Below are 14,128 nucleotides of genomic sequence, written 5' to 3'. Positions count from 1 at the left end.
TCTTTCTTTCTTTCTTTTCTTATTCATGGAAACCAGATGGGAAAAGAAAATTGAGCAAGAGCCCTATTGGACTAGACCCCCAAACAGATGCTCAATCTTTGTAAGATCAAGAACGGTTATGTCTGTCTGGGCTTGTCCCTATAAGTCATGAGCGAAGACACAGGCCATAGTCCAGAGAAGGGTAGTCACTCGCTCTGTTTCAGCGCAGGGGGCATCACAGGGTGGCTGACTCCAGTCAGGACTAGATAGCCGTCTCTATCTCTTCCGTCCGTCCAGCAGCAGAGGGGCCAGGAGTGAGGGAGAAACAGTGGCTCATCCTGGGAAGTGTTCAAGCTGAAGGTAGTGTCCATCTGGGGTATCGTGGAGGGGGTCCCGTGGAGCACATACAGACCAGAGGAACTTTGTGGCCCCTTTTCATTTACTGGGTTCATGAATTTAAGTCTCCGCTGAGCTAACACGCTGTTTACCCAGAAGAGAAAAAGAGAAATAAGGTCACTTAGCAGCCAGATGCAACAGGCTCTTCTAAGGGCAACTTGCTATTGGCTAAGCCAAGAAAGAGTCTGCGAGTCATCTGCCATTGGTACGTTCCTGTGAGTGAAGTATCGTTCCTGGGAGAGGGAATGCTCAGCCTGGAGCCCCCTGGACTCTGGGGTTCCCCATAAGCCAGGAAAGCACAGAGCCCCATCTGAGAAGAACAAAGGGCAAAGCCAAAGTCCAGCCCACTCATCTCGCCTTAGGCATTAGTGCTTCTTGCCCCTTTTTCTGGGGGAGAGTTGGCCTCCTCTCCCTCAGGAGTGCTAGTGAAATTCTCGTCATATCTTGGTTGGCAAGAGAGCACAAGTCTGGAACAAACACCTAAGTTCTAGTCCCAGCTCCACTTCTAACTCACTTTGGGGCCTTGGTCAAATGACTTGACCTCTCTGGACCTCAAATTCTTTCTCACAAAATAAAAAGATTGAGTTTAATGATCTCTAAGGCTTTCTTTGTCTCCCCCCTCCCCACTGCTAACGTTCTATGATTGAGGGGATTCAAGGAGGGCTGGCTTATATTTCCCTTTTAGAGCTCTCTCTGAAAGACAGTTTAGCATTTGGCACTGGGGGTGGGAGACAAAACAGAGAAGCAGCCTTGAGATGTGACAGACCTGTGGGCTGCCTGTCCTGTCTCCGTCAGAGGGTTCTGGGGTGTCTATTTCCCATCCGAGAGTGGAGCTGCCTCACAAGAGGGCAGAAGGCCCAGTGATGCAGTGGTGAGCCTTGTCAGCTGCTTCTCCTGCCTCCTACACCACCACACCCCCCAACTGACCTGGGAGCGGTGAGTCATGCTTTGTCACCATGAGTGCCTGGCAGTGGGCCCCACACAACTTCTTGAGCTTGTCAACACCCGGGATAGAATAAATCATCAGAGGCCCATTTTAGCCAAGAGTGAAAAATGAAGTCACCAGAAGATGCCAATTAGGGACGCAGATGGGAGGTGAGGGCTTGCTGAAGGACAGGGTTGTCTTCCTGGGGAGCCGACTGTGGGAAGGCTTCAGGCCCTGCATTTGCCCTTTGCAGCCTCCCAGCATCCCAGACAGGGCTCCAGGAGGACAGATCTCTGCTGGAGGGAGGGGCCCAGAAGCTCCTGCCTTTTCGCACTTTCAAAATCACACCCACCGGCAGGGAGATCTTAGCTTCTTCTTGCTCCAGGATGTAGGTCCTGCTTGCTATCTTGAATAATAAAATCGCAGGGAGTTAGGGGGGAGATGCTGAATTCTCTGATCCAGTAACTTTCCAGTCTTTTGTTCAGTTTTATTTTAGGAGCAGAAGGAAGAAGAGGGAGGGGAGGATTTGCAGCCTGTGTGCTCAGCCTCCCTCCCCCTGTCTCCCCAACTCTGGCCCGGACTAATTCATCTCAAAGGCTCTTCCACTTCTACCATTCTGTAGTTCATTGCTAGATCTGAAAATAACACATTGTAGCAGAGCTGAGCATGTGGGCAAATTGCTGGCATTTTAAAGATGAAACAGCACCACTGCAGGAAAAAGGGAAAAAGAAAAAGCTCCAGCTTGGTTACTTTGATAAACTGTGGGATCCTTGTCAGGTTTCCTGACCTCCTGCCTCTATATTCTCATCTGCAAAGTGGAGAAAATAATAGTACCTACCTCCAAAGGTCTTTGGGAGGATTAAACAAGATGAAAATAGTCAAGGGCTTGGCTAAGCCTCTGGTACCCAAGCTTTTGTTAGGGAGACAGCAGGAGCTGGGTGCTGCTTCAGAATCTGGGTGCCTGTTCTGTCCTCTCTTAGTCTCCTGTTCCTGGACAGATCTCACAGGGACTCATGTTTCCTCTCTGGACTTGGCTGCCTAGTCACTTCCTCTCCCGGCTTCGTGTATCAGGAAGGAGGGTGGCTCCGGAAAACACGCTCGGATCTGGAGAGGGAAGAACCAACTTGTTCATTCATTCATCCATCCAGCAGGGACTCTGCACCCATCTGTGCCTGGCTCTATGCCAGGCCTGGAGGATTCAGAGCCCACTGGGGCCTGGGTTTCTCCCTCCACGGCTGTGGTGAGGGGCCATCCTTCTGGGGACTCAGCTTCCCTCTTGACTCTCACCCTTTTTCTTCTTCCTCCTTCCTTGACCAGCCTTGGGCCCTGGTCAATCTAATTTGAAAAGGACCTTTATATCCTTAGGCCTCTGCCACTTTGGAGGTGCTAGTTGAAACCCTAGGAGTAGATAAGATTGTCAAAGGACCGTCAATCCAGAGAAGAAAATTTATCTCGGGTGAAATCTTGGGAGACGTGTACATTTGGGGGTGAAGGGTGCAGGAAAAAAAGGCTATGGAGGGGGCAGGCACTGTGGATGGGGGTGCTGGGTAAAGGGTGGGGGCCCCCTGAGGCTGCTGGAAGGATGGGTAGCCTGGTAAGCAGCACACAGCAGCCCGTAGGTTTGTGATTTTGAGGCGAGGGTGTGGTCCAAGCAGGCCATGAGCCTGAGGCCACAAGGCGGGCAGTGGGCAGGGGCCAGTGACTCACAGTTCTCAGGCTCAGGTGATTCTCAGAAGTCCTAGCTGGGCAGCACCAGCAGCTTGCCGCCTCCTGACTCCCCAGATTCTAGTCCTGGCACTGAGGTGGGGACTGCCAAAAACAAGGCAGTTTCTAGTCCCAAAGGGTTGGAACAGGATATGGGTTCAATATCCTGCCCTGGGCTTTCGGTCAGGGCCAGCCTGCAGAGAGGGGGGCTGGCTTTGAGGCAGGGAATGGCCCCGGCTTGGCAGAGAACAGGGAACTGGGCGGACTGGGAACCGGGCTGGGTCTGATGGTTCCCAGAGAAAGGTAAACATGAGGAAGTGGGTCTGAGGTTGAACTGATTAACTTGGCTGTTGGTCCAGGTTCGTGGGAAGATTATGACCTCTGCCTTGAAGATTATCGCAGGCCAACTGTGTGGAGGGTCTTCCCTTGTTCAGAGACTGGTGCACAGAGACTGGAGCCCCAGCAAACAGTATTTTACAGGTGACCATTGTCTGTATCCGGGATTCCCCTGGTCCTCGCCACAGCCCGGTGCCCCAGGAAAGAGAAGTCCCATTTCCCCCAGTTTGCAGGTGAGGAAACTGGGTCTCAGCTGGCGAGGGGGACTTGCACCAGAAGGCAGCTACTTGGCAAGGCGGCCTCTCCTGCTTAGGTGGTTTCTTTGTTTTGTTGTTTAGCGGGAGGAGGATAGCGGCTAAGGGTGGATCATAGATCCAAATCCCGGCTGTGCCACTTACTGACTTGAGTGATTTGGGGCAAGTTGCCTACTCTGTCAGAACCTGCTCTTCCTCATTTATGAACTGGGACAAGTGCCAACCTTGTCTCTTCTTGACTTCAACCTACCAGGGATCCCTCGGCTCAGTTCTCTTCTCAAAACAATTACCTCTCCCCACCCCACCCCGCCACCCCAGTTTTTCAGAGGAAACTGCCTATTATTTTAAAAATCTATACTTTGGTGCAACTCTAGCCTAAAAGATTCTTCCTCGCTTTGGATCTCTATTTTCTTTTTTTTAAGATTTTATTTATTTATTTGACAGAGAGAGAGAGAGACACAGCAAGAGGGGGAACACAAGCAGGGGGAGTGGGAGAGGGAGAAGCAGGCTTCCCGCCGAGCAGGGAGCCCGATGCGGGGCTCGATCCCAGGACCCTGGGATGATGACCTGAGCCGAAGGCAGACTCTTAATGACTGAGCCACCCAGGCGCCCTGGATCTCTATTTTCAACTGCTAATCAAACTTCCACATGAGCCTTGCAGGCATCTCAAACTCAGAGGTCTGCCATGGAATCTCATCCTCTTCCCCAACCCACTGTTGACTACTCTGGGTACCTCATATAAATGGAATTCTATAATATTTTCTCTTTGTGACTGGCCTATTTCACTTACTGTAATGTCCTCAAGAGTCACCCATGTTGTTGCATGTGTCAGGATTTCCTTCCTTTTTAAGGCCGGATAATATTCTATGTATATGCCACATTTGGTTTATCCATTCATCTGTCCATGGACACGTGGGTTACTTCCACCTCTTGGCTCTTGTGAGTAATGTTGCTGTGAACACGGGTGTGCAAATAACTCCTTGAGATCCTGCTTTCAACTCTTTTGGGTATGGACCCGCCAGTGGAATTACTGAATCATATGGTAGTTCTATTTTTAATTTTTTGAGGAAATGTCATACTGTTTTACACGGCGACTGCACCATGTTATGTTGCCACCAACAATGCACAAAGGTTCCATTTTCTCCACGTCCTCACCAACACTTATTATTTTCTGTTGTTTTTTTTGTCTTTGTTTTTTTTGATTGTAGCCATCTGAATAGGTGCGAAGCGGTATCTCATTGTGACTTGTTGAAAAGGCTGTTTTTCTCCACTGCACTGCCTTTGAGGCTTTGTCAAAAATCAGTTGTCCATCTATGTGTGGGTGTATCTCTGAATCTTATTCTGTTTCAGTGATCGATCTGTCTCTATGTAAATACCAAATTGTTTTGATTGCTATGGCTTTGTAATAATTTTTGAAACCAGATAACGTTAGCCATTCAACTTTGTTCTGTTTCAGATATGTTTTGGTTATTCTCAGTCCTTTAGAGCCAGCTTGTTAATTTCTTTAAAATTACCATCTAGGATTTTTACTAGGATACTTTTGAATTGGTAGATCAATTTGAGGACAATTGGCTTCTTAACAATATTGAACTTTCCAATCTATGAACCAGATATATTTCTCTATTTGTTTAGGTCTTTAGTTTATCTCAGCAATATTTTATAGCTTTCAGTGTATGGGTCTTCTGCATCATTTTTTCAGATTTATCTCTATTTCATTTTTTGATGCTGTTATAAATGGTGCAGGTCTTTAATTACAATTTCCATTGTGGTCAGAAAAGATACTTTGTATGATTTCAGTCTTCTTAAATTTGTTAAGACTTGTTTTGTGACCTAACATGTGACCTCTTCTGGAGAATGTTCCATGTGAGCTTGAAAAAAATGTATATTCTGTTACGGTTGGGATGAAATTTCTGTATATTTCTGTTTGGTCCATTTGGTCTATGTTGTTCCTTAAGTCCACTGTATCTTTGTTGAAAAGAAGAATCTGGTTGATTTCTCCATTATTGAAAGTGGAGTGCTAAAGCATCCTACTGTTATTGTTTTCTAGTTCTGCCTTCACTCCGGTCAGTGTTTGTTTTATGTATTTAGATTATCTGATTTGGGTGCATATGTACTTATAATTGTTCTATCTTACCGGTAGATTGACCCTTTTATCATTGTATAATATCCTTCTTTGTCTCCTGTGGCACTTTTTCACTTAAAGTCTATCTTGTCTGATCATTGCAATTCCTGACTGTGGCTGGTCTATAGAGACAAAATGGACTTTTGTATATTGATCTTGTATCCTGCAACCATTTGTAGATTCCACTGGATTTGTTACATAGATGATTTTACTGTCCTCCATTACGTTATCTTTGATAGGAGAGTGGTCTAAATTACTTAGCATGCCATTACTTGAACCTGAAGATCCAAGCAATGCTTTTCTGTATGGAGAGAAGAAGCTTCGTCCTGTGGTGCAATCTGTGTTTGATCCGACAGCTCTCAGTCCATCTTGCACTCACACACGTAGGCCACGGTGATCTTCATGCTTCCCACCCTAGTAGTCTTGGCACCTTGGTGCCTAGAGAGCTTCACGCCATTTGCAGAGGTGTATGTTTCACTGTGCAATATGTTTTCCATACTCTGTATAAATGTCAGATGTTATCAGTCTTAGCATTTCTCTGCAGCCAACCCAATATGTCACCATCTAGAGCTGGTGAAGTTTTTGTTTGCCATGCGCTGAGTCTGTAATAGCACAGCACACTCGTCTGAAGGTGGTTGGGCTTTGGTAAACATCTAGTGTGGGCACTCTGCCTCTCTTTCTCTCTATTCTCTGGTTCCTTCCATACCTACCTCTCAACTCTCTCCCACGGTCTTTCTCTGACTTACCAAAGCCCTTTCATACCTTTTCACTCTTGGGTGCTAAAAGGTTGAGAGCCAACCCCAAACCAGAGGGTAGAACTTCTTGGCATGCATTTCTGAATAGGCTTCATTCCTGGCTCTGTTGATGTTCCCACCGTCATTTTCCCTTTGCTTCATCTTGCCTGTTTGTTTCCTCCTCACACGTTTAGCTATATGTCCTCCCTGCTCCCCAACAGAGCCCTGTTCTGCCAACCCCTATTTCCTGGCCTTATCATCTCTCTCCAGAGTCTGGGCTATCCCTCACAGAGTGGCTCCTCTAGAATACACCACCCCGAGTTACTAGGCAGAGGAGCATCGGTGAAGAATGGGAAGGAAATGAATCAGGCTAGGATGTATGGTAAATGCAAGTTAAACACAAACACACACACACACACAACAGAGGTGCCTGGGTGGATGAGTCTGTTAAGTGTGTGACTCTTGATTTCGGCTCAGGTCACATTGTGAGATCAAGCTTCATGTCGGGCTGTGCACTGGACATGGAGCTGGCTTAAGATTCTCTCTCTTCTTCTCCCACCGCCCCTTCCCCCTCTGCTCGCTTTCGCTCTCTCTCTAAAAAACCAAAACAAACCAAAACCAAACCAAAACAAAAAAACCATAACAAATTAAAAGCCAACTAAAAGTACCTTTTTATCACAAATGTGATGGAGAAGGAGTTAATAGCCTCAGTCTTTAAAGAGTTTCTACTTTGATAAGAAGAACAGTGAAACATTAATATAGGAAAGTAGGTAGATTGTGTGAACAGACAGTTCACAGATAAGGCAATAAAAGCGGCTTACAGATATATGGGAAAACATTCAGTTTTACCAGTAATCACAGAAATGCAAATCACAACAATAAAATACAATTTGCCCCCTGCTGCATCATGCAAGATTAAGACTATGGCACTACTCAAGGCTGGTGAGGGTGTGGGGAGAAAAGCATGGTTCCCGATGTTCAGGAAAGCAATGTGGCAATGGGCTTGAAAAAAGCCTTAAAATATTCATACTCTCTACTCCGTAATTCCTTTTCTGGCAATCTTCTTGAGGAATAATCAGAAATGCCGACAAAGACGTATGGGCATAGATGCTAATCACTATGTTATTTATTATTGCCAAAGCAACTAAACGCCCAGTACTGTGGAATTGTTGTATGAATTTTATGCTACACCCACACAATGGAATACCGGGCACTTACTTAAAGATGATATTGACTAGGATGTTTTCATGGTAGGGGACATGTTTTTTCATGTAAACTTAAAAAAAAAACCCTCAAATTGTATATTCGGGATGATCTTAACTATATAAATGTTGCAAGAACAAAAGGCCATAAGATAATGAAAAAAACGTTGGGAGATTCCGGTCCATAGACTGAGAGCACTGTGTTCCCTATTTATTCAAGATTTTTAAAAAATAAAATCACTGTCCATGTCTGTAAATAAAGTATATAATCCTTTGAGAGACTTGTCTGTCCTTCGTCTTAGAATTCTGATTCCTCTCTTCCAGCTCCTGGGCTGTATAGAATGAACACACCAACTGAGTTTATGAGAAAAGCCCCTACCTGCAGTGACTGTTGCATGGGAATGAGAGGGGTCATTTTTGCTCATTTTGCTCAAATCTTTTGCTCTTAGATTTACTTTTGGAATAATTCTCTCTGCCCGCCTAACATGACTTCATCTCCCAGGCAGTGGGCTTTGAAAGAAGGCTTTTCTTGAAGGAAGAGTGTTCAGTGACTCTACTTATATTTCCAAACGGTTGTCAGGTTTGTTTAGGCACGTCAGGAGTTTCTTTTTAAATTTTATTTGAAATCACCACTCCAAGGCAGCCCATAGAAAGAAGCAGCAGGAGAGGAAGTGACGAAATGAAACCCAACCAAATCTTCAATGTGAAAGGCTAAGGCCAGGTTTCCTTACTAGAATGCTGAGGCAGACATGATCAAAAATGGTGCCATTTGAAAGAGCTCATTAGTGCCTCTCAGAACCTCAAGGAAAATTTCAGGGAATCAGAGGCTTCTGGGAAATGCATGATTCATAGTAAAAGGATCTACCATTTTCTGGCTGAAGGGTGATTCTTACATGTCCTGACATAATCTCCAGGTCATACCTTACTTAGTCTGACATTTTTCAGGACCCAGCAGATATTCACAGGTACTCTTTGGGGGCCTCAATGATGCATAAGAAGTCTCCAACCTTTGTTCTGAGGCTTTAAAAAATATTCATGCATGATCCAGGACCATGTCCAGGGTGTATCTCTCTCTTCTTTTATAGAATCTGAAGATAGGGTTGGAATAAATGGCAGGAATCAACTGGACCCATCCATCTATAGTATCATGGCAGATATGGCTTCTCCATGAGTTTCCTAACCCGGCAGCCAAACGAATTACCCATTACTCTGAGCTCCCAAGCACCTTGCACGACCGCTGGTTCCAGTTTTTCTCAGGGTGCATTATAATAGTTTGTGTGTCTTTTTCCTGGATTGTGGGTTCCTGAGAGCCAACATCGTGTCTTTCTCAGGCTTACATTCCATCCTGTCTCCTAGCAGAGGTCCTGGCAAATAGTAGCCACTCTGCTGATGTTTGTTAAACGTATAAAGAAGGGCACACTTTCTACAGGCACTCATTCGGGGGATGCACTGAGAGACGAGGTGCCTTAAGTAAGAGAAAGATCTTTATCACTACTTATATTCTTCTGCAGTTAATTATGAAAGAGATGGAACCTAATAGTGAAATGTATTGTTTTCATTTTCTGTATTTACTGTCTCTGACCAGATGTATAGAGGCCGGAGGCTTCCAGCTTGTTTTTGCATGTTGTCTGATTGTCCCATTTCATGTGGTTTACTCTGGTTAATGATGGAAAGCTGTATTCCCCTGCTCTTTGCCCCAGTGGGAACAGGAATTTCTTGTTCAAACCTCAGACTTGCCTGACCTGCTGTTGGTATTACAGGAAAGTGTAGTCGGCTGGGAAGTCTGAGATCATTTCCTGAGCCTTTTTTCTTTCATAGTATCTCTTATTTTCTGGACAACTCAAGGAGACCCCCTGACAATGGATTTGGTACATTCGAGAACAAAACATATTTTGACTTCAAACTCCTGAGCTGTCTCTTGCAAAAACTGAGCAAAGGTCCCAATTTTCTGTCGGTATTTCCAGCTAGGGTCAATATGGTGAACAGGTGTGGGGCAGGGGTTTTCAGCTTTGTGGAGCTAATGCCCAGAAAACTACCCTGAATTTTCTTTCTGACTTTGCTCACGTGTACTAAGGTGGTGTAAGAAGGCAAGTGAGCACGGAAACTGCCAGGGATGATCCTCAAGATACTTGACCATGGTTTTGGCAGAGCCTTCCAACTCTGGGCATGAGGGGGCCCCGGGAATCAGGGCAAGGGATGGGGGTGATGTTGGAGGACAGGGGCTTGAATCGGCAGCTACATACCAACTGATATTAAACTAGTGCAAGATTTATACAGCTTGGATGACCGCATGGATGTCCCACGAAATATCCGCCCTGAAGTAAGAAAGAACTGGGGCAATTCACATCTCCACTTTCTACTCTCTGACAGTGGTTCCCAAAAGGTCCACTGAGTAGAATCCTCAGAGCGTCTTTTAAAAATGCCAAAGCCAAGGCTACAACCTCTGGGGTGGGAGCCAGTGTCTTTGAAGGTCCCCAGGTGATTGCAATGTGCACACAGATTGGGAACCCTGCTCTAGGGCATTAAGTTATTTTGTCTTTGGGGCACCGGCTTCCTTCTCGGTAAAGAGTGGACAACGACGTTAGGGAAATCAAATGAACGCGTGCGGTGCCTGACGGGTAACAGGTGCTCATTGTTTATTTTCCTTCTTTTGTCCCTCTGGCATTATTTTCCTGTGTCACGTGTTCTGAAATGTCACCATTTGGATAAACCCAGCCACTTTTTGAAATGGGAAGATCCCCAGGTGGGGTTGGGGCTCTCAGTCATTTGTATCTTACGGTGGGTGATTTCAGAGGATGCCTCTTCAAAAGCAGCTGACGTGAGGTAAACTGAGGAGGGGGGATTTCGACTGCAGGAGTGAGATGAGCCGGAGAAGCCATGATGAGTCCCCTGTGCTGATGATGTCACTGAAGAGCGGCAGTTGCTTCAGCCTCTTGTCGAGGACAAAACCTCAACCTCATGACTGCCTTGTTTTTCTCTAGAGCCCCATGGAAAGAAGACATTTATGAAGGGCGCACTGAAGGACGTGTTATCCACTCGGTCCTCCGAGCTAGGCATCCTCAGTTCAGGATTCAGGTCTCACAGACGCTAACAGGTCTGTTACTGGAGCTCTGGGGGTCTAGGAACTGGAATCCTAGGCAGTGTTTTTTTTTTGTTTGTTTGTGCAAAATGTCTGTTTTCTCCCAGGGAGATATTCAATGGCTTTTTCTTCAGGTTCTTGAAGGGAATCTCAACACCCCACCCCACCCCCCAATTTAAGAATTATTCCATTAACACTGTCCTGAATGAGGCTGCCCCTCGGGGCAGGCCCTCGCTGAGTAGGCCTCTGTGGAATTGTTTTGCTGAATTGCTCTTTGGCGTGATATGTAACCTTATATTGAGGAGCCACTGAAGAAATAACCCTTGGAACTCTTGTTGATTTGTGGATTACATTACACTGTGTGCATTCCTGCAGGAGCTATGAAAGAAACTTCTTCCAACTCGCTGGGTGGTTGTTTTAATCTTATGGATACTTTCTTCTTGTCTTTGACTTCCAGAAACCTTTAGAGCATAAGGAAAGTTAGAAACAATTTTTCCTTGGTGAAATGAGTAGTGTTCAAGATGTGTGGGTAGGCAGAACGACGTGCAGAGAGGGACCTCTGCCCTCGATGAACCGGGCAGAAGAAGCCAGTGAGCTGCACGTCTTTGGAGCACTAGAACTGTGGGTCACTCACGCCTCAACACTGGGCACGCAGTAGGTGCTAAATCAGTGTTTCGTTGAATGAGTGCTGTGTTCCACAGAGTTCCTGCCAAAGCAGGAGGAACCCCTGGCCTACCTTTGTGTTTAGTTGTTACTTTGTTCTTGAGGCAGGCCATCTTGGGGTCTGCAGAGAGATGCCTGAAGAAAAAGCTCTTAACTTTTCACCTCATGACTCCTCCCCCACACCACCCCTCTCTGTCCCTGGGGCTCAGGACTCAAGTGTAGTCTGAGTGGCAGGCCCGTGCTGAGCTGGCAGCCTTCCTGCCTTCCGCAGAAGCCTTGTTCCTCCGTCTTGTCTCTTATTTTCTCTTCCTTGAGGCCTTGTCTCTTCTCATGCAAATTGAGTCCAAGGCCTCAGTCTCTTCCTGGGGTGCCAGAGCCTGGGCTTTGGGGTTGATTCCCTCAGCCATGCTCAGGTTTCAGCTTTGCCTCTGCCTGTGAGACTTGGGGCACATTTTTTACCTTCTCTAAACCTAATAATAGGGTCGTTATGAGAACCCCATTAGGTATAGTGACCCAGGCAAAAACCAAACAAAATCCACCACAGAGGGGAGTTCAATTATCATTTGGACTAGGTCTTTGTTGAAGGTTTCTGGACACTGAGGAAGAGCTTACATGGCCCTAGGCACAGTAAAACTGTCTTAAATTTCTCTATACTCATTTCTCCGTCTTACCCAAGTTCCATCCTCACAGCAGCTTTTCTTTCTCTCCCCTGCCTCTCAGTGTCTGGGAATCATTTTCCCTCAGAGCTCCGTGCTCTTTTTTCTGGAGAAACAGTTCTCTTTTTACCACCAGTCTCTGTCTGCATTTCTACCATCTCTTCGGCAAACAAAAGGTTCTTCCTCAAGATCCATTCTCCACAGAGAAATTACATCTACTCTTATTTTAACGTATTTTTTTTCCGTCATAAAACAAAGCATCGCAAAATCCTAAAGCAGATATCCCTTTCACAGAGCATTTTGTTTTGGCTTATTTGTGGTTCTCAAACTTGGTTGCACCGGAGAATCACCTGCAGCACTTTAAAAACAATCCCAGGGCCCAGGCTGTCCCCCAGGCCAATTGAATCAGACTTTCCCAGACATCAGTATTTTTGGGGTGTAGCCAGGGTTGAAAACCACGGCTGTAGGCTCTTGCTCCTTAAAATGTGGTCCACAGACTGGCAGCTTGGGCATCAGGTGAGAGCTAGTTAGAAAGGCAGTCTCAGACTCCTTCTTCTGCATCTGCATTTTGACAGGATCCCCAGGTAATCAGGATGCACATTTGAGAGGCACTGCTTTAGGCCTTATGCCCTAGGGGAAGTGAGAGTGCAAGGCAGCGGATGAGGGTACTTCCTTGAAGGTCTTAACACCAGGGCTAGTGGATGGCTGTAGGAAAACCCCCTGAGAATCTCAGACAGGTCTGAGGAGGGTCCGCCCGTCTGTATGTTCACCAGGCTCCTAGGGGATCAGCTTATCAGCCAACTGTGTGGGTCCCCTACCCAAGGGAGGTGCTTCTCAACCTTGGCTGCCCGTTAAGATCATTTGGAGGACTTAAAAAAAAATCCCTATGCTCAAGCCCAAACCAGTGAGGTCAGACTCTGTGGAGGTGAGAGCCTAGTATCAGTAGTTTAAAATCTAATCAGGTAATTTCAATGGGCAAGCGATCCTGAGAACCTCTGCTTGGGCTTTCTGACTCTTATCAAACCTAGCTGAGAATAAAAATATTACCTGAACCGTGCACTCCCAGAAGAATTTACTTTGTATCAAAGTCAAAACCTTAAAGCAAAGGAGTGAATCATGAACTGCTGCTGGCGGGGAGGACTCGGTTTGGGCAGAGTAACCTTCTCTTGAGATCATCTCTGTCAAAACTTCCTGTCATCTGGCAAATGTCCTATCTCTTCTATTCCTGTATACAACCTCGAATGGTCTATCTGTTTAGAAATCTCTGTGTTGGGTGAAATGGCTTTCAGTAGAATCTGTTCTTATGTCTGGCCTCGCCTGAATGTATTCTGCAGCCAAACATCAGGGAAAGGGGAAGGAAAGATGCTGGGAGGCAGCGGTCTGTTGTCTCAAGTCCACCATACTTTCCTTGCTGGCTTTTGCATTGGACTCAAACCTCAGGGCTGCCCATTCTTCCTTTTCCTCTCTCTCTCTCTCTCCTCTTCCATTTATTTCCCTGGGGAATGAGCTGATGAGCCTGCCTTTCAGTGCTGAATTCCCGGAGAAGGACCAGCCGGGCAGTTGGGTGTGTGTGGGATTCTGGGAAGTGGCAGTGGCTGGTTCTACCCCCACCTGCGAGCTTCAAGCTGGGCTTCCGTCAGGGACAGAGATTCTTGCAGAGTCCTGGTCTTCATTATCTGCCTTATGACTGCCAGAGGTGGTAGGGAGTCTTGAAGTTTTTAACTTCAAGGAGCGCAATGTTAAGAATGTGTGCTGACTACTTTCTCCCAGAACGTTTCCAGGAATGAAGGAAAACGCAGGACAAGGAAGCCAGAAGAGTGAGTCAACCAGAATATAATCTTCCATGTTAAACGGCCTTTTAGAATTAGTATTTTTTACAGCTTTATTAAGATGTCATTGATATATAATAAACTGTATGTATTTTCAAGTGTACACTTTGATAAGGTTTGACATGTATACACTTGTAAAACAGTAAACACGATTGGGGGTTGAAAATATTTTGTTTTTCTTTATTTCTGAATCAATGAAAACAAATTTCTAAAATGCTACTAAAGAGAGTGTGTGTGTGTGTATGTGTA

The 14,128-nt window shown here is 46.0% G+C and overlaps 1 protein-coding gene and 1 long non-coding RNA gene across 10 annotated transcripts in view; one reads left to right on the top strand and one right to left on the bottom strand.

Moving 5' to 3' along the window:
* The window catches only part of LOC102749095 (uncharacterized), a 476,674-nt gene extending 473,502 nt beyond the window's left edge, over positions 1–3,172 (bottom strand). The window contains exons 1-2 of one of the 3 annotated variants that reach the window (XR_014148648.1): positions 3,008–3,172; positions 1–2,698 (exon numbers count right to left, since the gene is read on the bottom strand). This is a non-coding gene — a long non-coding RNA (uncharacterized LOC102749095). The remainder of the gene's footprint in view (positions 2,699–3,007) is intronic. The other 2 variants (XR_014148649.1, XR_014148650.1) reach the window with 2 other exon arrangements.
* Positions 3,173–3,251: 79 nt separating this feature from the next.
* Positions 3,252–14,128, top strand: part of LOC145723526 (uncharacterized) — a 130,617-nt gene continuing 119,740 nt past the window's right edge. For 4 of the 7 annotated variants that reach the window (XR_014148645.1, XR_014148644.1, XR_014148642.1 and 1 more), the window contains exon 1: positions 3,310–3,573. Coding sequence is in view for 1 of the 7 variants with exons in the window: in XM_081831175.1 (XP_081687301.1) it covers positions 3,379–3,573 (195 nt within the window). In the remaining 6 variants the exon portion in view is untranslated. Of the gene's footprint in view, positions 3,574–10,633; positions 10,747–14,128 lie in introns of all 7 variants that reach the window. The other 3 variants (XR_014148643.1, XM_081831175.1, XR_014148646.1) reach the window with 3 other exon arrangements.

Source organism: Leptonychotes weddellii, chromosome 9, assembly GCF_054177405.1.
Source record: "Leptonychotes weddellii isolate Sample4059 chromosome 9, ASM5417740v2, whole genome shotgun sequence".
Taxonomy (NCBI): Eukaryota; Metazoa; Chordata; class Mammalia; order Carnivora; family Phocidae; genus Leptonychotes; species Leptonychotes weddellii.
This window is presented reverse-complemented; position numbering and strand designations above follow the sequence as displayed.